The following is a 24150-nucleotide window of genomic DNA, read 5'->3' as shown; positions in this document are numbered from 1 at the left end:
TTTTTAAAAAATTTTTATTTATTTTGAGAGAGAGAGCATGATCAGGGTACAGGCAGAGAGAGAGAACCCTAAGCAGCCTCTGAGCTGTCAGCACAGAGCCCAACACAGGGCTCAGTACCACGAACCATGAGATCATGACACGAGCTGAAATCAAGAGTTGGACATTTAACTGACTGAGCCACTGAGGTGCCCCAAAGTGAAGGTTTTTTAAGTGACCCAGGTATAACTCCAAGTCGTTAGCCTAAACCAGGGGGCAGCAAAGGCTTTCTGAAAAAGACCAGTTGGTGACTATTTCAGGCTTTGCATTCAGGCTTTGCAGGCAACGTGTGGTCTTTGTTGTAACTGTCCAGCCATTGTCATGTGGAAGCAGACGATATCTAAATATGTGTGTGGCTGTGTTGTGACAAAAGTTTACAAAAGCAGGCCTGCTGCATATGGCACATGGGCCATGGTGAGCTGACCCCTGGCCTAACCTAAAGTCATATATTGCTAGACTGTAAGTCCTTGAGGGCAGGAATGGTGTCTAACACATGTACTAGGTACAGAAGACTATCTGTTGAATATGGAAATAAATATATAAAGCCTAAGACAAATCCATGGGTAATTTTATATGGATGCTAATCACAGGTAGAGTGCTTGGTGCTTTATCCTTCCACGGTCCAAGGATCTGGGTTTCTGACCGTGAGGAACCTGTAGCAAGGGACACTGTGTATCATCACTTCTAAGACATACGTGTTTACAGTTAAGGTTCTTTCAAGTCAGGGTATGTCTTACAGAGATAGCAGAAGCACGTTTCCTTTTTTTTTTTTAATTTTTTTTTTTCAACATTTATTTATTTATTTATTTGGGACAGAGAGAGACAGAGCATGAACGGGGGAGGGGCAGAGAGAGAGGGAGACTCAGAATCGGAAACAGGCTCCAGGCTCCGAGCCATCAGCCCAGAGCCCGACGCGGGGCTCGAACTCACGGACCGCGAGATCGTGACCTGGCTGAAGTCGGACGCTTAACCGACTGCGCCACCCAGACGCCCCAACGTTTCCTTTTTAATGGTAAATAAAATAATAGTGGGTCTCGCAACTTATGTGTGATGAGCTGATATGAAATTTGAAGCCACAAGGTATTTCTCACTTGGATTCTCAGGTCAAAGAGTGGCCAAAGAACATATTCACCCAAGTAAGAATGTAAACTTATGTTGTTTCTGATGTAACACGTACAAGGGCTCATGAAGCTAATAGTACCTGTATCTTAAGTGCAAGGCTATTGTTGGCTTTAACTTTCAAACAATGTGAACATTCATGGTGAATTAATAGACAATAAAAAAACAAGTAGCTTTTCATGTTTGGGATGATAATGGCTTTCAGAATTGTTTTCTAAGTCATATTTTCTTTATCCTGGATAATTAAGAATCTGATGGTACTGAAATTATCAGTGATAGTGCAATTTTTGATGGTTAGATTCTTTTTGATGCTTTGAAAGCAGTTATACGAAAAGCAAAGAGAAAGATTTTCATACAAATCAGAGCATGTATTCCTTTTTCAAGGGGAAAGGTAGACCATTAGTACTGCTTTTCAAATTATTTATGTTTTCAAGTATATGTCGGTCATAAGAAAAGCAATTAAATATTTTGTTCAATCCAAGAAACGTTTACTGACTGTCTATTTTGAGTAGATATTGAGTTAAAAGAAGTTAAAGCGATGAGCAGGCTTAGGTCCCTGGTGGAGAGCTTGGCCACCCAAAACTTCATGGCAGAAGAAACAGGCATTCGGTAGACTTTCCATTCCTTTTTAATGCACTGGAGCCATGTGATGGCACAGTACTCCCGATGCGTGTTTTGTTTATGCTGGGAGATTTGTGACTGAAATTTTGTAAGTCCTGTTTTCTCTCTGAGAGCACAGCAATTCACTACAAAGGAAGTAAGGAGAGAGGACGGAAAGGAAAGATCACTGCCTTTGGGCATCTGGGCGGGGACCTGGATCACAGCTCCCTTAAGCCCCTGACCATGGGTGGATAAGTAGCCAATTTACTTTACTCTGATCAAGGAAGTACATGTCTGAAATTGTCCAGGCAAAGATATAGAGCACGATTCAGCAACCTGGAGACCAAGTACTAGCTGGTTTGGGGAGCACAGTAACCTGATTGAAGGGTAGTTGGCAACACAGTGGGGAATGTGAAGATGGGCAGTGAGGAAAAGTGAGAGCCTTCCTTGCTGCCTTCTCTCTCCTGTGACCTTCCATCTCTAGGAGCCTCAGGGTTTCTCTGGATGTCCTCAGATATACAAGTGGCAGAGGTGCCCCTCACCACATGTTTTGCAAAGCCACTGTTCTTTCCTTCTGCCACATCCACACTCCTAACCAAGAGCTGAAGGAGGCCTTGACCACCTGTGCCACTGAAGTCATAGACTCCTGTGTAGGCATGGATGGGATGACAGGACCTACTTGCCATCCCCGACCTCTTGAGAAATCCCCAATGGAGAGATCGTAGGGAGACCACGTGTCTTTATTTTGCTTGGAGAGCTCAGAAGCAAACGTACATGATTAATAACAAGTATTTTACTAACTGAATACAAAAGAAGCAGGCTTTGAGTTTCCCTATTCCCCTGTAATTATAATGAATTGTGTTCAAACACATAAAAATATCTGTAGTCCCAATTTTCCCTGAAGTCCCTTCCTTAAGATTAAAACAGTGCTTACCCACCGTTGTGCTTTGGATCCTTTCTCATATCTTCACATCTGTTAGGAGGCTTTGTTGCATATCAGATTATATTTGGGAAAGTTTTCCGCACTGCTTCAAAAACAGGAAATTGGCATCTCTGTGGATCATAAATCAAAGTTGGATGGAAACCCCCTTCTTTTGACTTGCCTAGTGCCAGCTAAGCTCTTGCTGCACCTCGTGAAAATAAACGCAGGAAGTTCTGTGGATGCTTCTGTAGAGCCAAAAAAAAAAAAAAAAATTACATATATATAAAATCACTTGATTTCAACTGCCAGCACATTGATACCTTATTTGGCCATAGTTTTGCACAGAATGAGGTAATACAATGACAGCTTTAACATTAGGAAAAAGAATTACACTTCTTATTGTTACCTGGTGGGTCCTACATGACATGATTTTTCTTTTTTCAGTGTGATAGCCTAATCACACTTCCTTTTCTGTCTCTCTCTCTCTCTCTCTCTCTCTTTCTCTCTCTTTGTTTCCAAATCCCTCCGTGTTTTGAGCTCATCTGTTTGTCCCTTCTAAGCCCTTGTCTTCTCGCTGATCAGCCCTGGGAATCTCCCTTGGCTGACTAGTTCCCAGTTCTCATCTGTCAGTAGTCTCCTATTGCTCAGCCTTTTACACCTTTGTAAGCGGTATCCGCATTTAAATATTGCACCTTCCGTAAAATTCTCTTCGACTAGTAACGTTTCAGGCACCAATATGGCTGGGTAAGGTGCCTGCGTTTCAGTGTGGAAAATAAATCAGGTCCTCCTTTGACTTCTTTTTACATGAAAATGGAATGAAGCGAGAGTAAATGAAGAGAAAACAAGGATAAGAAGAAATCACTGAGCCACTTTTATTTTGTGCTTAGTTATGCCATAGTGATTATTTAAAAACATTTTTTAAAGTTTATTTATTTATTTATTTATTTTCTGGTTTCACTATTTTCTTTATTCAAGGACTTAGAACATTTTTTTCTTTTTTACAAATACAATAAATATTCATTACAGGAGTTATAGAAAATAAAAAGCTACCAAGAAAAAAAATTATGTAAATCTCACTATCTAAAGGTAACTACTATTAATATTTTGGCATCTCTTTCTTTTTAATCTTTCCAATCTTTCTTCTAAGTATATCTCCCTACAAAATGTTACCTGGGGTCATGCTACACCCATTATTTCACATTCTGCGTTTTGCACTTAATAACATTTAGGAATCAACTTATAAATAGATGTCATATTTCATCTTCAAATTTTAAATATTGAAAAAAAGGTAAGGTGGGGCTTAGAGTAGTAGTTTTTCTTAACAATGTTGGTAGGAGTATAGATCCAAACATTTTGGAGAGCAAGATGACAATTTGTACCCTAAGTCTTAAAGAGGGAAGTACTTTTGAACCAGCAATTTAACTTCTAAGGAAATAATTAGGACATGCACAAAGACTAAGCAATGAAGATTGTTGTCATATGTTATTTATATAACAGAAAAAAATTAATATTCATAAATAGCAAATTATTTAAATGAATCCATAGGATGTACTACTATGCAACACTTTACAGCTAGTGTTAGAGTGAATAATGATATGTTTATTTATTTTTGAGAGAGACAGCATGAGCAGGGGAGGGGCAGAGAGAGAAGGAGGTACAGAATCCAAAGCAGTCTCCAGGCTCTCAGCTGTCAGCACACAGCCCCACATGGGGCTCAAACCCACAAACTCCAAGATCATGACCTGAGCCGAAGTTGGATGCTCAACCAACTGAGCCACCCAGGCGCCCCAATAAAGGGATTATTTAAAAAAAATTTTTTTTCAACGTTTATTTATTTTTTGGGGGACAGAGAGAGACAGAGCATGAACGGGGGAGGGGCAGAGAGAGAGGGAGACACAGAATCGGAAACAGGCTCCAGGCTCCGAGCCATCAGCCCAGAGCCTGACGCGGGGCTCGAACTCCCGGACCGCGAGATCGTGACCTGGCTGAAGTCGGACGCTTAACCGACTGCGCCACCCAGGCGCCCCAGGGATTATTTTTAAAGATGTGAAATAATCATGTGGCAACGGTGTGTTTCCTGCCTTTTCTGTATATATGTATTTCAACTGCAGTTGAGAAAAGGGAGATTTGTCTCAAGGGGTCAGGCAGTGTGGTGATGGAATGAAGATACAGATGTGGAGATTGACATCCTTCTCTTCCACGTGTTTTTCATAGATTCTGTAGGAATCCAAAATGAAATTCGTGGCTCCGCGGTGAAAGGCCGGGGCTTTGTGTTCAGCTGGAGCTGGGTTTGAGTCACGGCCTCGCCACTTACCAGCTGTGTGACCTCAGGAGATGCGCAGTATTTAACCCACAACACAACTACAATAACATCCATGTTGTAGAGTTGTTGTGTGACTAAAAGGAGACGATTTAACTAAATAGGGGCTCGGCACTTTTAAGGATGAGATCTTTGTTCGTCCTCCTTGTCTCTGTTTTCGTGAACAACACTGGGTGCCGGGTGGGTGGAATAGTCTGGCATGTGTGTCTGGCAGCCCATGTCAAGAGACGTGAGGACTCCTCTTTCTCCCCCAGGCGTTCGCCCCATTTTCAGGCTCCTTTAAGGGAGGTGGGAGGATGAGCGAGCACTGGCCGGGCATTGCCCGGGGAGCTTGGCTGCAATCCAGGCCACACAATGGTCATAGGAACGTTTGACACTCAAATAACACAAGGCCACAAGGCAGGGGCAGAGGGGAAATAAAACCTGTTACGGCAACACTCAGGGGCAATGTAACACGTGTTTCCACACTTATTTATAGAAGCTCATTCCACCTCTATAGCAGGGAGCTTTGGCCAGTCCTAATTTGTTTCTGGGGGAAAATCCTTGGGACAAGATTTTTTTTTTTTAAATGGTGAATACTTTCATAACTGGGCCCATGGCAGTGGAGTATGAGTGGAAATGACAAGCACAAAATGTTTTCTCTTCATAAACACGATTTCTTTGGATTCACACAGTCCTCCAAATTAATGCATATAGGATGTTTTTCAAATACTTTTGTGATAAAATAAATAGGGAAACTACTAGTCAAACCAGGGCGTGAGAGAATTAGGGTAGCTCTTAAAGTTACAACATGGTCAGCACGAATATTTGGGTGAAGGGTAGTGGTTAGGATGCTGCTTTCTGTTAAGACGGGGCAGAAATAAATGTTCACCCCAAATTCTCATTTATGTGAGACTCAAAGAATTTTTGCGTTGAGGATGTTCCCAAGGCATTGAGCAATTGACAGCTATTTTTTTTAATGTTTATTTATTTTTGAGAGAGAGGGAGGGAGAGACAGAGTGTGAGTGGGGGAGGGCAGAGAGAGAGGGAGACACGGAATCTGAAGCAAGCTCCAAGCTCTGAACTGTCAGCACAGAGCCCAAAGTGGGGCTTGAACCCATGAACCATGAGATCACGACCTGCACTGAAGTCGGATGCTTAACCAACCAGCCACCCAGGGTAAGTCAGACGCTTACCCAACTGATACCTATTATAGATGTCAGCGGTTATAAGGGAGCTCATTCAGGCTCTTGTTGAGGCAAAGAAAAAAATTGTGTTTTGGTGCCATAACTTTAAAAAATGTGTTGTAACCATTATGCGTTTTGAATTCTAAAGAAAATGTTCATTTAATGAAATAAATGTTGGTCTTGCAGGGTGCTTTGGTTTGTGCTTTCAGGAAGGTGCTATAGCCAAGTGGTTAAAAGTATGGGGTTTGGAATCAAACAGAAGTGTTTGAACCCTTGCTCTAACGCTTACTAGCTTTAGGACTTTGGGCAAGTCATTTAACTTCTATAAGCTTCAGTTTCTTTAGTCATAAATAGGGTTTTCTTGAGGATTGAATGAAATCATTTTTGTATATTAGGGTAAATGACAAGCTTTTGAAACAAAGAGAGCCCTAAATAGAGTGGCTTAAATAAGAACAGTTTGCTTCTCTCTTGCCTAAGTCTGGCCAGGGGACACTATTCACCAGGTCACTGAGGGACCCAGGTACCTCCATCTTTTTGCTCCTCAGTCCCCCAGTCATCTGGATTGCTGCCACACCTGGGGTTCAACCAGGGAAGGGGATAGGAGCCAAAGCCCAGGTAAGGTGGACTGTCTCTAAAGTTGGAGAAAACTGAGAAGTTGCTCTTATCATTTCTGTTCACATTCCATTGTCACGGACCCATCTTGCTCACACGGTCACACCTACCTATAAAAAAGGGTGGAAAATGTAGTCTTTAACTGGTAGCCCTGTGTCCAGGGAAAAAGGGGAGGGTGGATTTGGGGGAGACAACGGTCAAGTCTGTCATACTGTATAGCACATAAATAGATGCTGCTGTTTTCATGAATTATTTCCAGTATGCCTTCTACATATGCATTTCCTTAACTAGATCATTACCTAGAACATAGTAGAGGCTCAATTAATATTTTTCAGGTGAGAAAGACTGGATTAATAAACACATTGTTTTTCTTTCAGTTAAGACATTTTTTATGGATATCCTGGGTTTCTCTAGTGAAACCTCTTTAATTTGCTCTCTTTTGTCAGATGGTAGGGAAGGCTGTAAGTACAAGATGGGACAGCAAGGACCAGCAACCAGATGAGGATATCTCCTCTAGCCCCAGAGCATCTTGCCCCTCACAGAGGAGGTATATGTAGGGCAACCAGCTTCTCCACCACCATGAGCCACCTCCCAATACAGGTCAGATGTTGGAGAAGCAGTTGTGGATGCGAGGATAGAATTTTTCAAAAAGTAGACCCTTTCTTTCTCAGAACATTAACTACTGCCTGATGTAAGGATGCGCTGGCCTAACATGTTTGGCAGAATGTGATTTCTCTCTTGCGTCCTACATAAACACTGAAATGAGCTTTGTAAATTCATCTCTTATACATTTAGGTCTCTGGAGTTGGCTGGATCTTGCCTGTCAGTGTCTCATCATGTTAGTAGACTTCAAAGACACAAGCAAATTTTTCCTGGAGGGAAAAAGTGAGGGAAAAGATCCTTCCTGAAGTTTTGGACCAGTCTGTTTGGATAGCCATGCTGGGATCTTGGACTGTCACTTCTGGAAGGTCATTAAAGGTGACCCAGCCCTCTGCGGGGGGAATCACATGCCCAACCCTCCAGCTTTAGGTGGAATAGTTTTTGGAAAATCACCAGCCTCTAATAGCATTGGTTTCATTTTTGGAAAGCTTTGATTCTATTTTTTTTTTCATATTATGCCAAACTCTCCCTGTCCATGATATCTACGTATTTTACTACCATTTTTTTACCCCCTGATGCTGCAAAGCACATTTCCTCTCCCTTTTGCAGTTCTTTCTTCAGATGGTGCACAGAGATGCTGAGAGCCTCGTATCCGTGAAATACAATGCCATTCTCACCGCCTCGGTCTTTGGATTAACAAAAGATGGGAGCTCAAATCTCAAGATGGGAGCTGAGATGCAGTCACATGTATGCACCATCCCTGAAGGAAACATGAAATTCATCTGTGATACTACGTTTGGAGTTGGATGAGCATGTTGGATGAGCACTAGATTATCTTGGTCTTGGCCCCCCTAAAATGTCCCACATCAAGGAGACAAATGGGGAGCAACGTCCTTAATTATTCTGTGAAGATCACGTGTGGTGCTTGCTCTATGCCCAGCACTGGGCCAGTGGCTTAGAGCTGTTCCAAGCACTGCCCTTGCCCCATGCTTACAGTTTAGAGGGGCAGCCTTGGGAGAGAAACAGAATGAGACTAGACTGTGATTCACATCAGAGGTCTAGGGCCTAGAAATGGGATCTTTTGACTTTGATGGGGAGGCTTGTATGGGATGCGGCAGCTAGGAAGATTTGTCCAAGTCTTGTCTGAGTTTGCTAGGCCATTGGGGAACATGCCAGGAAGTGCAGAGGCAGGAAAGAGCAGATGATGCTCAGGGTGGCGAGTAGCTCAGTGTGTTGGTATGTGTCGGGAGTGGAGTCTGGGAAGGCCCGCAGATGCTGTGTGCTAACAGGTCTGAGGTGCCATCGTAGGGGAAGGTGTGGGCTGAAACTTTTTCTTGCAGATATTAGGTACCAGAGGGCTGGAAGTGAAGGAGTGACATGGTTAGCTCTGGGGTAGGAAGTGGCACTGGCACCTGTAGGAAGGGAGGTTTGGAGTGGGTTGAGATTGATGGCAAGAGACCAGCCCAGAGGCTATTGTGTAATTTTAGGCAAGAAACGCCAAGGGCCTGATCTACAGCCGCAGGGAAGAGGAAAGGGTTGATTTGAGACAGTTACGGAAAGTAATTGGTAGGACCTGCATACAGGGGCAATGTAGAAGGCAGGAGAGGTGCATGAAGAAAAGCTGGCAAGGAGCCTGAAGCAGGTGTGGCCCCAGGTCAAGGGGAATCTGGAAGGGCTTCAATTCTTGTCACTAAAAGTGCTGGAGGCCAGGGCCCTGTCAGAGGTCATTGGGCTGGGCTTCCTCCTCAGAGGTAGGGTTGACAGAGCCAGCCAAGGACAGGGGGCTGCTGTTGGATCAAGTGAAACAAGAGGGCTGTGGTCTGTGGTTCATAAAGTTCAAGAGTTAGATGCAAATCAGGTATCAACATATTGTCTCCATGGGAGGGCAACTCCAGTCTCATCTGTTGATGAGATGGTCCTGATATTGACATGGTCCTGAGAACAGTTTCAGATCTAGTGGCCCAGGGAATCTGGTCTGGGATCCATAATGCCTCCTGGGGCAACCTGGGGTGTGGAAGACACTGGCCAGAGCTCAGGTGTGGTGTGGAGGGTCCAACATGCTCAAGTCTACTGGTTTCTTGGTTTCTTAGGTGTTTAGTGTCAAATTCATATTGGGGACACTCGGTGATCAGTCTAATTACACCTCCTTTTGCCCCTTTCCCAACAATTAAATATGCAACGTTTCATAGATTGGTTCTTAAGTTTTTCTGCAAACAAGTCACAATTACTGCCTGATATCAGTCACTGAATTATTAATTCCCAACTTAAAATAAAACAAATGCCTATGTGAAACAGTTAAAGTATTTCAAGAATATATATTTTGAGTGACTAAACTATACATTTCCTGTTCAGTGTTAAGGAAAATTGATCTTCATTATTCCAGGGAAATGTCAAGATCACTAAGTATTGTAGCATTTTGACCTGTGTTATGTTGAGCAAACTCTCCACATGTTTCTCATAAAAAATATACATCAGAGATGGTTTCAAACTGAACGTCAAACTTAGTTAAAGGTACAAACCTCTTCAAAGTTATCGTGAATATCAAATATAACAATCACATGCACGTCAACGTGAGCCACTTTTTTCTTGGGGCTCCCTCACACTGATGGATTTAGCAACTTCGTGTTATTCTGTGGGGAGTGAGGCCTCTGCTCTCATCAGAATGACCTCTGCCGGCTGCCGGGTTGGGCTTTGTAGAAACTCCCTCTCTGCCAAATTAAAAAACAAATGTGCATAACCACTTATAAACACATTATTTTAAAAGTTTATGTTCTATACTTTGCTGTACCTATGTGATGATTACCTGGGTGTATACATATGTAAGAATGTATCAAGCTGTACACTCTTCTGTATGCAAATTATAATTCAGTTAAATATGAATATACATTTTCAAATTCCATGGGATGTCAGCAAGGATAATTTTTTTTTATTAAGTTCTTCCTGGTAAGAGGTTGACCAGGGAGGTGTTTTATAGGCCACTATCTAGGTGCTTAAAAATCTTAGTTCTGTAATCTACCTGGCCCTACATATGGTGTAGAATCTGAGTCCTTGGTAGCTTTTAGCAGGAACCTAAGAAAAATCAGTGTCTGCTTGGTGAAGGGATGGTGACTTGTGCCAATCTCGACAGGGGTAGGGAAGGCAAAGGCAGGGCAAAAGGAGGTGGCTTTCCCTGGGTCACAATGTTTCATAAGCGTATGGCTTTGTGGCCCTTGCATTACTTTGTAGCAGGAGTAATTATTAATTACCAAAATGGATTTTGTAAACATCTCCAAAGGCTCCATGGTCCTGAAGGGGGCTACTTTCTAGGAGATAGACATGTTACTTTTCAGGGTTAAACTCCAGAAAGTGTTAAAGGCTTTTAGATTTCCAAGTTATTGATATTTGTATCCTCGACAGTGATTTGATTTTATTTCATATCTTTTCCTTTTGAGACAAATCCTAAGTGTCACCCTGGTTTAGAGACAGTGTGGTGTAGCATTAAGAACATGAATCCTGGAGCCAAACTGCTTGGGTTCAAATCTCTGCTCCTTCACTGGCTAGTTTCTCAGTCTGTGCAAGAAGCTTTAAGAGGTACATAATAATACCAAATGGAGATGTTCTGAAGATCACTTGAATTAACAAGGCACTTGGTAAAGTTCTCACAGCACAGGGTAGACAAAAATTATAGACACTATGAGATTTTTCTGCCCATCAGTTATGACAGTAAATAATATGAAATGCTTTATTTCATGTATAGAGATGTGATGAATAGATTGACTTTAATGCTTCAAGTATCCAACCAAGGACAAGACTTCTCCAGATAACATCTACAGAGGGAAAAGGACCTGTTCATGTGGAATTCTTTTGACTCCATTCCTACTCAAGTATCTAAATTACTGGAGGCTTGAGTATGTAATAGAAAGAGGACAGCATAAAAACTTTTAAAAATTATCAGGCTGGGCATATCAATATTTATTGAAATACTGAAAAAAAATTCCATTTTGTTGAGAAATTCCTGGCAAGAACTGACATGACAATATGTATTTCACTGATACAGTAAGAAAACGTCAACAAGTAACTGACTTCACACTCTAAACATTGCATGGATTCAGGTCCAAGGTAGCTGCAGAAGATCTGTAATACAAATATTCAGACATTACAGATTGTCTGTTTACACACATAGACCAACTATAATAAACCAGGCTAAGCCAAAAACGTTTATATTTGAGTCTGCTTTTACTGATAAATCTTGTAATTGATAAGGCAGTTGCTAAGGAAATGTCTGGTTACAAAGTGGTCACTAATGAACACTAGAGAAATTTCATTTGCCAACTTTGGATGGGCCACAGACGTTGACTGGGGCGCATTCTTGTTTATCAACTTCTGTTCTTCATGATACCAGAAGTGTGGATGTAACTGTCCGTGTTGCCCGTCTTTCTAAGTGTACTTAGGATGTAATTTACTAGGTTAACAACATACCAATATTTGACATTTTTTTAGGTTTAATATTCAGTGGGGAGTACTCCATTATTGAAAATAAGAAAACATGGACTTTCAGAATTAATATATTTGGGTGGGTTTTGTTTTGTTTTGCTTTGTTTTGTTTTGTAATGTTAAAGACCCTCCAAATAACTATCCCACAAATCTCCTAACTGCCACCACCCAAGATGCACATACATGATGGAACCATTTCAGTAACGGTTAACAACACCCATTCCTCTCCGCATGTCTTCTAACCAACCCGGTTTTTAACTGGAGAGAATAATGATGCTGTTAATCCATTTCATGCTTTGCATATTGACTCTGGTCGGCTATTTTTCATTGCCCTTTGAGCCATGATTACAGGTGACTGAGATTTTGCATGAGGAGCTGTGGACACTCTGCTTAGTGAATGTGTACCCTTCATGTGGACGAATATTAGAGGAGATTAAGAAAAATAATAAAATAACCCTTTTTTGTACACACAGAAGTAGTAACTAATATCTTTGGTATACAACTTACAATGCTTGTAAAGGAAACCAGGTAAGACTCCACCCCTGTTAAATTTACTTGAAATCAGAGGAAACTACAAGTCACATAATTTACAATAGATATTAAATAAACTACAGGAAGAATTATGAAGATTTACAGACATTTAATCAAGTGAATGATTTTAATTCATTAAGACCCTTTTCTGTCCCTGAACTATGTTCCACTAACTTGAAGACATGCTACAGTAAACACATATATTTGGTTTCTTCAGTCTTGGCTATATCTTATACAAAGGTGAAACCAAGGAACAATAAATTAGCATCATAATTGTCTACAGTTGAAACTATGATATACAATATAAATAAACTATTCAAAAGCCTGAAACATTTATGAAAAAATTAAGGGACTAGGAGATATTTATTTTTTACAGTTTCTACAAGTGATTGTGCCGCTGATAATCTCAAAAAAATTAAAGTCTAAATGAGATTCCCGTTTTTGATTTTAGTGTCTCACGACATACAATAATTAGGTACTGTGAAAAGTAATTACCAATCAGAAAAATAACATTAAGGAAATTACTGCTTTAGCTATTTTGTGATATCATAGTTCCCTCCCCTCCCCCCACAGGACCTAAAGAATGTAAACACTATCTTTTATTTGACTTTAAAGTATTAATACTTTATTTTAAACAAATGTTGATCCACGTCTGCACAGCTACCTCTCGGAATTGTGAAATAAGGCAAGACTTCCATACCTGTGGCATCACACGTTAATAATACTGCTATTGTTGTTGGGAGATATTGTTTTGCAATTCTTTGTACTTCAATATTTGTTCTAGAGCAGACTTTGGTCTATGACTTTGAAAGATCAGCATCACCCTCTTCCTCTCCCTTTCGGGGAAGATTTTGAATTACTTTATCATCTTTTCCATCCACATGTAAAAATTACTGTTTCCATTCTATGTTTAGGGGATGTTCAATTGCAACAAGCACGAGACTTGAGGCCATTTATTAGCCAACCCTTTTCTTTCTTTTTGCATAGCTTAACATGCTTCGGTTTTATTTTAAACTACTTAGCACTGTGACTATTTGACATCCCAGCAAAATACGCTTCAGGTTTTATTTTTAAATGAACTACAAACTTTGATGGTTAAAAAGACGGATGTACCCTAAGAAGCCTTTTGGTGAGAAATTGTTACGAAATCCAACAACGCCAAAGCCACGGTTCAGTAACAGTAGCAGAAATAAGGGCTAGCTTGCTTTAGCTATGGAGCATTTGCTTTAAAAGTTTGTAGTCCTTTCCCTTAATATTAATGCTTATATAAGATCAGAAGAGGGATACTGCCTGCTTCTTTTTTTTTTTTTTAACATTATGAACACATGACAAAACAAACCCGAACATATTTAAAATGGCAAGCTAACATATTAATAGACTGTTCTTATTAGCTGTTTGCAGGTCTAAGACACAGACATTCAAAATTATGCTTTTCATGATTTGGTGGAGCTATGAGTGGGTGTGGCTGAGCACAAGTCCGTAAGGACAGATTCCGTGATCACAGGATAGAAGGTGCTGGGTCCTTGAAGGAAGAGGGAAGGGCTATTACAGGTGTAGCTGATGGGTTTTTGAGTTGTTTTAGTTCAGCTTTAGCATGGAGGAATTCTGTAAGCTCAAATCCCCTGCTGTATAAGCCTAATTAACAACACAGATCAGTTCCTCAATTTCTTCACAGCGGAGATCAGTTTAAATATACAAGAATTGTTCTGTCCGTTTTTATTCTGATATGGTGTTGGTATCCATCCGTGAGTTCAATTCACTCCATTATAATGTCTTTTACATGGAATCCTTTGGGGATGTGAAGCCTTTGATTCACAGTTTGCAATACAAATACCCTGATACATCATTTATTTGCTATTAAGTATTTGATTATTATGCCTTTTTAAATTCAATATCTTTAAACCAAGTTTTTAATTAGTGTTGCTTGGAGCAGTTCAGAGTATTTTTTTTTTTTTTTTTTTTTTTTTTACTTCTGTTCTTCTTTTCCCCCCACCAATCTCTTTTTGTTTTGAAAGCAGAGCTTCTCAGGGTTGTAACCTAAGCTCTTTTTGCATGCAACATTTCAATGAGGAGGTTATTATAGGGGACATCCCCATTCAGGTGCTTATAGTAGAGGTATTCTTCAGCCTGCATACTGATGGCCCGGATTTCGGGTAGTCGAAGAAGTAGCTGCCCAAATTTCTCTGTTTGCTGCGGGTAGTTGCACATTGTATAGTCCAGCAGGGCGGCATTGACTTGTTCCTGGACACCTTCTACCAGCTGGAAGTTCTCAAGGTTTTTGACATCTGGATTTAAAAAAAAAAAAAAAAAAAAAAAGCACAATATTTTAATGGCTTTTTAATTCCTATTTACTACAGCGGTGTGTTCAATTAATGGATGTATTTTCCTCCTGACATAAAGCATACTTTATATGCTGCTGAATATTCAGTAAGCCCCACTCACCAAGCTTCCTGGGAAAATGATCACAAAAGAGCTTTAGAAGAATGTCTTGTTGAAATTCTGCATATACCTCAAATCAATTAGACACCAATGGATTTTGAGCAAGGTCAACTCTTTTCATATCTTACAAAAGGAAAGGTTTGAGGATTCCTAAAGTAGAGGGATCATAATATATTGCCAGCAAATGAGTCCCTGGAGAAAGACCTATCTTAACCCAGTATATTACACAATTCATATAATTCTGTATTAATTTTTCTGACCCAAGGTGAAATCTGTGTCCAGGGTATGATGTAGTTAATTCTAATAAAAAGTGACAGGGTTCTTGTTTCTGTTTGACATTTTCTAAATGATTCTGAAAGCCTTTGACTTGTCTAGCCTATGCTAATGAACCATCTGGTACACCCCAGTGACTGCCAACAGAATATTCGCTACTGGGAACTCTGTAAAATATATATCTCAGTGACTAATGATCTTTATCAAATGAAAGCCTTGTCCTTTAGGCAGAATATGTGCCAGGATGGCCGGTGCCCTTTAACCTGAATGTGGCTTCAAAGTCTGATAAGTCTGATAACTTTGCTTTTCTTTTCTTTTTTTTTTCTTCTGGTCCTGGGTCACTCAGACACAGAACATGGACACAGGCAATTCATTCAACCTAACTCCTGGTGATGATCCAGTTGTTTTAAGGCATCTGCCCTAGAGGTCCTTATAAATATTGAATAAGGGAGAAACACAGAGTCAAAAAAAGACAGACCAACATACAAATGCATACACAGACAATGAGCACGGGAAAAATGGTTATGTTGGAATTTCTCTTCTGGAGTTTATTTACGTTAACTGCAACTTTTATACAATGTGTATATAGAAGCCTCTGGAAAAAAAATATAGATATGTGTGTTTACATACATCCACGCTAAGAAAGTAAACAGATGCGGACCCCTCCAGCCCTGTTTTATGTTCTAATTGGACAAAAATAAATAAGGATGGTTCTGAAGAAAACCACATTTAACACTATGATTAAAAGGTTAAATGTACTAAACTCAGTTAATAGTTACCATAGTAACTCATACCCAATATTTTTGCCACTAAACTTGGCTGTTAAACTTAGCCTGTACACGTGTGCATGTCCACTTTGGTATCTACAAATGTTTTTTTTTTTTTTAATTTTTCTAATTTTTTTAATGTTTATTCTTGAGAGAGAGAGAGAGAGAGAGACAAAGACAGACAGAGTGTGAATGGGGGAGGGGTAGAGGGAGTGGGAGACACAAAATCTGAAACAGTCTCCAGGCTCTGAGCTGTCAGCAGAGTCCGACATGAGGCTCGAACTCACGGACCATGAGATCATGACCTGAGCTGAAGTCGGACGCTCAACCGACTGAGCCACTCGGGTGCCCCGGTATCTCTAAATGCTTTTAGAAGAAGGTTACTTACTTGCCAGAAGGAAGGGAGTGGGAGAGGGGCAAAATGGGTGAAGGGGTGTGGGAGATATAGGCTGCCGGTTATGGAATGACTAAGTCATGGGAATAAAGAGCACAGGATAGGAAATATAGTCAGTGATACTGTGCTAGCACTCTATGATGACAGAGGGTAGCTACCCTTACGCAGGGCATGGCGTAATGTATAGAGAAGTTGAATCACTATGTTGTCTACCTGAATCTAATGAAACATGGTGTGTCAACTATACTCAAATAAAAAAGTTAAAACAAACAAAATCAAAAATAAACAAAAAACATTGCCTTATATTTGCTGTTTAAATAGGTCTGGGATGATTTTAGTGTTTATATTTTGAGCCATAACTTTGCATTAAACATGCTTTCCCCCTCCCTATCTCCCAAGTCTCTGTCCCAAATTAAAAACAGCGAGGAATTAGTAGCGAAACAGATACACAGTGGGAGCATTGGATACCACATCTATTTCAAAGTGAGATGGGAGAATAAAAAATATTTGCTTATTTATTAATGAGATGTACAAACAGACAAATGTTACACTTTTAGGAGCTCTGCCTCCTCTGTGGCATTTAAACTGGCAGGCAAGTTGTTGTCCACTTGACATTTAAAAAAATTTGTCTTTTAATGTTTATTTATTTTTGCGAGAGAGACACAGAGTGTGAGCAGAGGAGGGGCAGAGAGAGAGGAAGACACAGAATCCAAAGCAGGCTCCAGGCTCCGAGCTGTCAGCACAGAGTCTGACTCGGGGCTCGAACCCACACTCCCACTGGGAGATCACGACTTGAGCAGAAGTCAGACACTTAACCAACTGCACCACCCAGGCGCCCCATTTTTTTTAATGTTTATTTTTGAGATAGAGAGAGAGAGAGAGAGAGGGAGAGAGAGTCAGTGGGGGAGGGGCAGAGAGAGAGAGAGAGAGAGGGAGACACAGAATCTGAAACAGGGTCTAGGCTCTGAGCTGTCAGCACAGAGCCCGATGCGGGGCTCGAACACAGGAACAGTGAGATCATGACCTAGGCTGAAGTCGGACGTTTAACCGACTGAACCACCCAGGCACCCCCCCCACCACTTGATGTTTTATATCTGTAGCACTTTACAGTTAATAAAGTATTTTCCATCTATTTTATTTAAAGTATTTTAAACATTATTTTTAAATTATTTAAAATATTTATAAATTTTCTAAATTATTTGAAAATATTTATAAATTTAGTTACATTTGTTTCAAAATTACAAAATGTCAATAATTGGAAATACCGTTGGTATGCTATAGCTGGGTCTGCCACAGAAGAATTTACATTCGTGTTAGCTTTTCCCCTGCTGCGAACCTTACGCTTTCACAGGCTCACATTCTGGTTATGGGTATAGGTCCTTCAATAAAGGATAGTGGCAGAAAGATAACATAATTTCAAAATAGCTCATTTGAATTTTGACAAATTTCTCAGCATTTTTTTCTTTTTGCCCTTCATCCAGCTTCGAAGAGACAGAATTTAGCATCCTCCTTTACATCCAAGCAGAAAGTTGAAAAAGAAAACAAGCAACGTTCGGGGTTATGGTGATCTGAACACAATGATAGAAAAACAACTGAAATGGAGTATTATTTGATACTATAATGAAAGACGTTCTCACAAGCAAGAAAAACTAACAATAGTCCTAGAGATTAATAGGGAGGATGTAGGAATTTGCACAGTATAAAAATGTAAGATAAATGAATAATAGTCTTTTAAGAAAGTTGTTTTGAAACTTTCTTTTTTTGATAAATGTATTTTTTGAGAACTAGGTTCTACCTTCTGTGACAAATAATGCCAGTCTGTTAATAATAATAATAAAAAAAAACTATTAAAAAACATAAAACAAAGGATAGATCCTAAGTCCTGGTTTATTTGTGTACTATTATCACCGAATGATCATGTAAAGTCTTCAAATCAGCATGTGCTGGATAATTTCTAGAAATACTGGTCCAAACTGGTACCTTTCTCTCAAGTCTAAAAATATGTCCAATTTTCCTTCTGAAGGAAAATATACACGTTTCCCATACTTTGGCCATATATATAATTTTTTTCTAAAAGACATTAGAGTTGAATTGGCACAACTGAGGGGCACCTGGGTGGCTCGGTCGGTTAAGCGTCCGACTTCGGCTCAGGTCATGATCTCACAGTCTGTGAGTTCAAGCCCCGTGTCGGGCTCTGTGCTGACAGCTCGGAGCCTGGAGCCTGTTTCAGATTTTGTGCCTCCCTCTCTCTCTGCCCCTCCCCTGTTCATGCTCTGCGTCTCTCTGTCTCAAAAATAAATAAACGTTAAAAAAAAAAATAAAAAAAAAAAGAATTGGCACGACTGAATTCATTATCTCATTAAGCTATTTCTAAGAATGTCTCATTAAATCTCACAAAAGTTCTGCTGCTAACTGTCCCAAAGGTACTTACTTATTTTGTTTCTAGGTCTATGGAGGCAATTTGCAATTTGGAATCAACGATCCTGATATTTAAACTACATAAGGTTAAAAAAAAGAAGGAAAAAGATTTTTATTGAATGATTCTCATTTACTGACCAAGTAGTTCCGGGATCATTGCTCTGCTGGTGGACTCTACTTTTAGCTCTATATGCCTCTCACTTCATTTTGCACTGCTTTGTTAACTGTCCATTTCCCTAGCAGACTGACTGTAAGCATCTTGGCATGAGGACTGTATTGGTCAAAGCATCCCCAGAGAATTCTCCATTAATGTTTGCTTTATATCATTGGTGCATATGTTCAAGACTGATATCATTGTGACATTACCTACTACGTTAAACTGTTATCTTATAAGCCAATTTCCTTTCTTTTTCTAATTCGAAACTGGCTTTCAAAACTTAATTTATATGATAGATTTCTCCCTGAAATAAAATATTTGCAATGTGGTCTTGTTTTCTATCCAAAGAATCCTGGGTGAATCCTTTCGTGGTCTGAATAATCAAGTCTTAATGCTGAATAATCAGGTCTTAATTTACATGTTTTGCCAATGAGGATTTTCACTGGTCAGTTCTGCTTTAAGGGAAACGTGCCCACATCCTCATTTGGACTTGGAATAGGGTCCCTGCGCTCCCACATTTCTTGCATCTCTGGCTTGAGAGGCAGACCTTGGTTTCTCTACCGTGGTTGAGATGCTTCACAAGGACCTAAAAGCAAGGGAGGACATGAATGAGAGCATACAGATGACATCACCTCTCGGAAGACTTGGAATTTTCTCTTTTCTGTATTTACTTTTTAGGAGGAGTCCAGAAATTTAAGTGTGCTCCCACAATACGCATGGAATTAGTTTTTATGCGAATTCATGTCCTTTTGTGAAAATTCACACATGAAATACATTTAAAATCTGAAGCATTTTCTCTGACATATTTCTCCTACAAATCAAGCCCTATTCCACATTAAGTAATGAATGGGAGCTGGCATACTAGGGAGTCTAAACTCATCTATAGCAGGGGTCTGTAACACCAAAACTTCATGAATGGATATTAAATTACATGAGAAAACAAAATCTGGAAAAATTACTACATGTTCTGGAGTCCTCAGAAATAATATGTTTCTGTGATTTGTTTATTTCCCATATTAAATACCACTGTAGCATATTTGGGATTTTAGAAAGAGACTCGGCTGGAAGAAGAGAGATTGATAGGAGACCAGAATTCCCACCAGTTCTTCTGTGAGATCTTATGCTAGATCTCACAAGTCTCCTGCATTTGGCCCTCCATGTTCTCCTTTGAAAGTGATATAGGCATGGGGCGCCTGGGTGGCGCAGACGGTTAAGCGTCCGACTTCAGCCAGGTCACGATCTCGCGGTCTGTGAGTTCGAGCCCCGCATCAGGCTCTGGGCTGATGGCTCAGAGCCTGGAGCCTGTTTCTGATTCTGTGTCTCCCTCTCTCTCTGCCCCTCCCCCATTCATGCTCTGTCTCTCTCTGTCCCAAAATAAATAAACGTTGAAAAAAAAAATTAAAAAAAAAATAAAAAAAAATAAAAAAAAAAAGTGATATAGGCTTCATTGTAATACAATTTAAAAATACAAGTTAATGAACTCTATCATTGCAAATTCGGAGTTGGAAATTGTATGTAAACAGTCAGAGGCATCCCCAACCCTTCCTCTATAGCCTTTAAATTTTGATAACTGGCAAAAGCATTTTGGCTTCTCCTCTAAGTATCAATCTCTTATCATCTATTCTACTTTATTCACTCAGGGACTAATTACCAACTTTTTATATGAAGCAGCATTACGATAAGCTCACAGTGGCATGCTCAGATTTTTTCCAGCCTTATTGGAAAGTAAACCCTTAGGTCTTCTTGAATATATTACAGTACTGGCTTCTCAGTCATACACAGCACTCAGATTCTCTCTGAAGATGAAGATCCTGATTTCTGCCTCCCTGGTTCCTGCCGCGTGGCACAGCCTGTGAATCCTCCTGTTCAGCAGTTTTTTCAGTGATGGGTCCTTTCGCTAAGCAAGGGGGCTGAGGGGTTGGGAGGCTGGAGGCTCAAATAGAGTCTGCTATCTTTTGCTGAGAAGATAATTACCTTTGCTAATTTCTCACAGGTGGGGAGAAAATTTTATCTGGCCCTTTAAAAAATATGAAAATGGGAAAAAGAAGTAGAATGCTTCTTTTTTCCTTGAGGCATCTGGAGAGATGACAATCTATAAATTGGTACACAATTTGTCCTCAGAAGACCCTTTCCTTTACTAAACCAGAAAAGGAGAAAGGAAATGAATTTTCCGTAAGGAATTAATTTTTACAATTATTTTTTTAAAGGGCTATATTTAAATAATTTATGTAAATAATTTTAAGAACTTCTGGAGAGATACCTGTTATATTCTTTTCCTACGAACAAAGTTCACTTAATAAAGAGTGAGGGCTATTTAGGGGTTGGAGATGGGAGGGTAAGAGATTTTTAGTGGGGATGTCTAAAGTTAAATCATCATGTCTCCAGCAAAACTTCAAACCCAAGATTTTAAATTCATCACTGTTAAGTCCCCCACAAAAATGTGTTTGTATGCGTATGCTTATTAACCCAAGAGCTATTTTTAGCAACTAGAATATACAAGTGGGTGCCTTTCTATGCAAATTGCTACCAAGAAAATGTAACTCTCTGGCAGGAGCTGTGTGTAGAAATGTGGACAAATAGCATATGCATTATTTATGTACATAGAAATAACAAGCCCTTACAAATGACTGACGCTTTGTAGCTTACAAAGCACTCTAACATGCATTATTTATTACTTCACACCTTTATGTATATGCAATATACGAATTCATTCATTCATTCATCCATCCATTCATCTGTTCATTCATTCATCCATCCATTCATTCTGACAGCCCTGTACCAGGTCACGAAGACACAGGAATAAAACAAAAGTCTCTGTGGTAAGTAGTTTATTTGATGTAATAGAGAGAAGCAGTGGGTGCCTGGGGCACACACAGGAAGAGCACCCCTGGGGAAGGTCCCAACTGAAGGGTTTTGAAAAATGGGTCGGAGTGAGTTGTGCTACCCATGGAAGGAAAGGCCGGGGACGCCCCGCAGACAGTATTCGATATACAAAGACTCAGCGACTGGGAGAAAAAAGAGGTCCTGGGAACACCATAAAGCAGCTTAACTTTCATGCAGAAGGAGAGCAGAGGGGCAAGATAAGGATGGACCACAAAGTTTAAGACTGAAGGACACTGAGCGTCAGAAGGGGTCTGGATTCTGTTCTGAAAGCAATACAGAAGCACCAAAAGATTTTAAGAAGGAAATGGTCAGCTCTCTGACTTAGAAAGAGCACGCTACCAGAAGTATGGAGAAGGGATTGGTCTCATGAAGGGAGGACCACCCAGGAGGCGTCACAGGAATAAAGGTGAGACGTATGGTGGGCCATGGGCTGGGATGGACTTGAAAGGCATCAAAATGGTTGACTTGACAGGGATTCTCGGCCCTGAACAGAGAGTAGGAGAGAGTGAAGGTCCTGGGTGACTTCTGGGTGTCTGACAAGGGAGGAAGGTGGTGGCTGTCCTACTGGCAAGACGCAGAAGAGCATATTTGAGGAAGTAATATTTAATGAGTCTAGGTATAGCCACGTTGAACTTAAGGAGCGTGTGGAACACTCAGTAGCTATGAAGGAAATGGCTGGAAATAAAGGTCTAGACCTCAGCAAAAAGGCCTAGATGGTGGTATAGACTGGGGACTCATCAATGGACAGGTGATGGATGAAACCCCAGGGGTCTATGAGGATGTTTAGAGAGAGAAGAGGCCTAGTTGCAGGGTTCTGGAGAAGGCTAACTTTTAAAGGATTCTTTCTTGAGAAGGTATTATAGGTATTTTGAAATTAAGACCGAGAGATTAAATAGCTTTTCTAAGATCTCAAAGGATGCCAGACCCGGGGGGGGGGGGGGAGCTAACATTTCCAAGCACTAGTCAATATGCGAAGGATTTTTTTATATGTCCTCATTTAATACTGCTAAGGTATTATTCTCTTCATTCTCTAGATAAAGAAACAGATTTACAGGGGTTGCGTAACTCTACTTCCTCAGCTAGTGGACACAGACCCTGCTACCTGGGTCTAGAGTTCTTGGACCCTGCCCATAAGATGTTCCACCTGCAGAGCTGGGAAATGGACCTTGCAGGGCTTGTGACTTTCAGGTGCTGGAGCCTGTTTATCCCTACTGTCACAGCCTGCAAGTTTCTGCCACCTGCTGGGGTTGGAGAATGGGATGGCCTGGTTAATCAAATAGTTCATCTTCTAAAGAGTCTCCTAACACATGGACAGTTTTCCAAGAATTTGAGTGAAATAATATACTTTTGACATTTATACTGATATGTAGCAAACCTTAATTCATCTTTGATGATTTTGAAGATTTAACATCTTTAATGCCACAGAGCATTATTATAAAAAGCAGTCACAATTGAGACTGAGTACAATCTAGAGTCATAGAGTGCCTTCTTGGGGACCTTTTCTGGGCAGTCCCCACCCTGGCCCTTTCCACTGAGACTCTAAGGGCTAAAAAATAAGAGTTTCTGTCTGCTTCATATATGGAGTTTAGGCAAAAGATTCCACTGATTTAAAAAAAAAGTTTGAAGGGCACCTGGGTGGCTCAGTCAGTTGAGCATCTGACTTCAGCTCAGGTCATGATCTCACGGTCTGTGAGTTCGAGCCCCACATCAGGCTCTGTGCTGACAGCTCAGAACCTGGAGCCTGCTTTGGATTCTGTGTCTCCCTCTGTCTCTGTACCTCCCCCACTTGCACTGTCTCTCTCTCTCTCACTCTCAACAATAAAATAAACATTAAAAAAAATTTAAAAAAAAAGTTTAAAAAGCACTTGATTTTGTGGTTACAATAACATCGTGCAAAGGGAATGTGGTCTAATATAATCTCATTGACCAGGCCGATCAAGCAAGTCATTTAATCCTCCCGAGCCTGTTTTTCTATCTGCAAAATATAGGAAATAACTCTCCTAGTCTCTTAGGATCATGGGAAAGTAAAATATATTTGAATTAAGTATGAATAAACTTTAAAGATGTACAGGTATTATATACACACAGGGCACTATTTCTTAAAATTTGAATGATAAAATCTGAAAATATTACCAATAAAATATTAAAGTTTGCAGGTTAATTTGTTTGCTTCCAACACACATCCTACACAGCAGTCTGATCATTTCCCTGCCATGAAGTTTCATGGACAAAATAGAATCTCTCATGTTACAGTTTTCCTAAATTAATGGAAGGCACCGTGAGTGCCTGAAAGTTTATCCCATCCTCAATCACCAAGAATATTCAAGAACATGAGACCAATTCTTAAGGTCGGTTAAAGACTTTTCATTCTATGATACTAATCTTGAAACCCAATTTTCCCAACTATAAATGGCAGTCTGCACAAAATGCTTCTACTAA

The 24150-nt window shown here is 40.2% G+C and overlaps 1 protein-coding gene across 2 annotated transcripts in view; it reads right to left on the bottom strand.

Moving 5' to 3' along the window:
- Window positions 1-12897: 12897 nt before the first annotated feature.
- NR5A2 (nuclear receptor subfamily 5 group A member 2) overlaps window positions 12898-24150 on the bottom strand; it is a 135618-nt gene continuing 124365 nt past the window's right edge. For both annotated transcript variants that reach the window (XM_030303020.1, XM_032591813.1), the window contains exon 7: window positions 12898-14665. In XM_030303020.1, coding sequence (XP_030158880.1) covers window positions 14418-14665 — 248 coding nt within the window. In that variant the 3' untranslated portion in view covers window positions 12898-14417. The remainder of the gene's footprint in view (window positions 14666-24150) is intronic.

The sequence above is a fragment of the Lynx canadensis genome, chromosome F1 (genome assembly GCF_007474595.2).
Source record: "Lynx canadensis isolate LIC74 chromosome F1, mLynCan4.pri.v2, whole genome shotgun sequence".
NCBI classification, from domain to species: domain Eukaryota; kingdom Metazoa; phylum Chordata; class Mammalia; order Carnivora; family Felidae; genus Lynx; species Lynx canadensis.
This window is presented reverse-complemented; position numbering and strand designations above follow the sequence as displayed.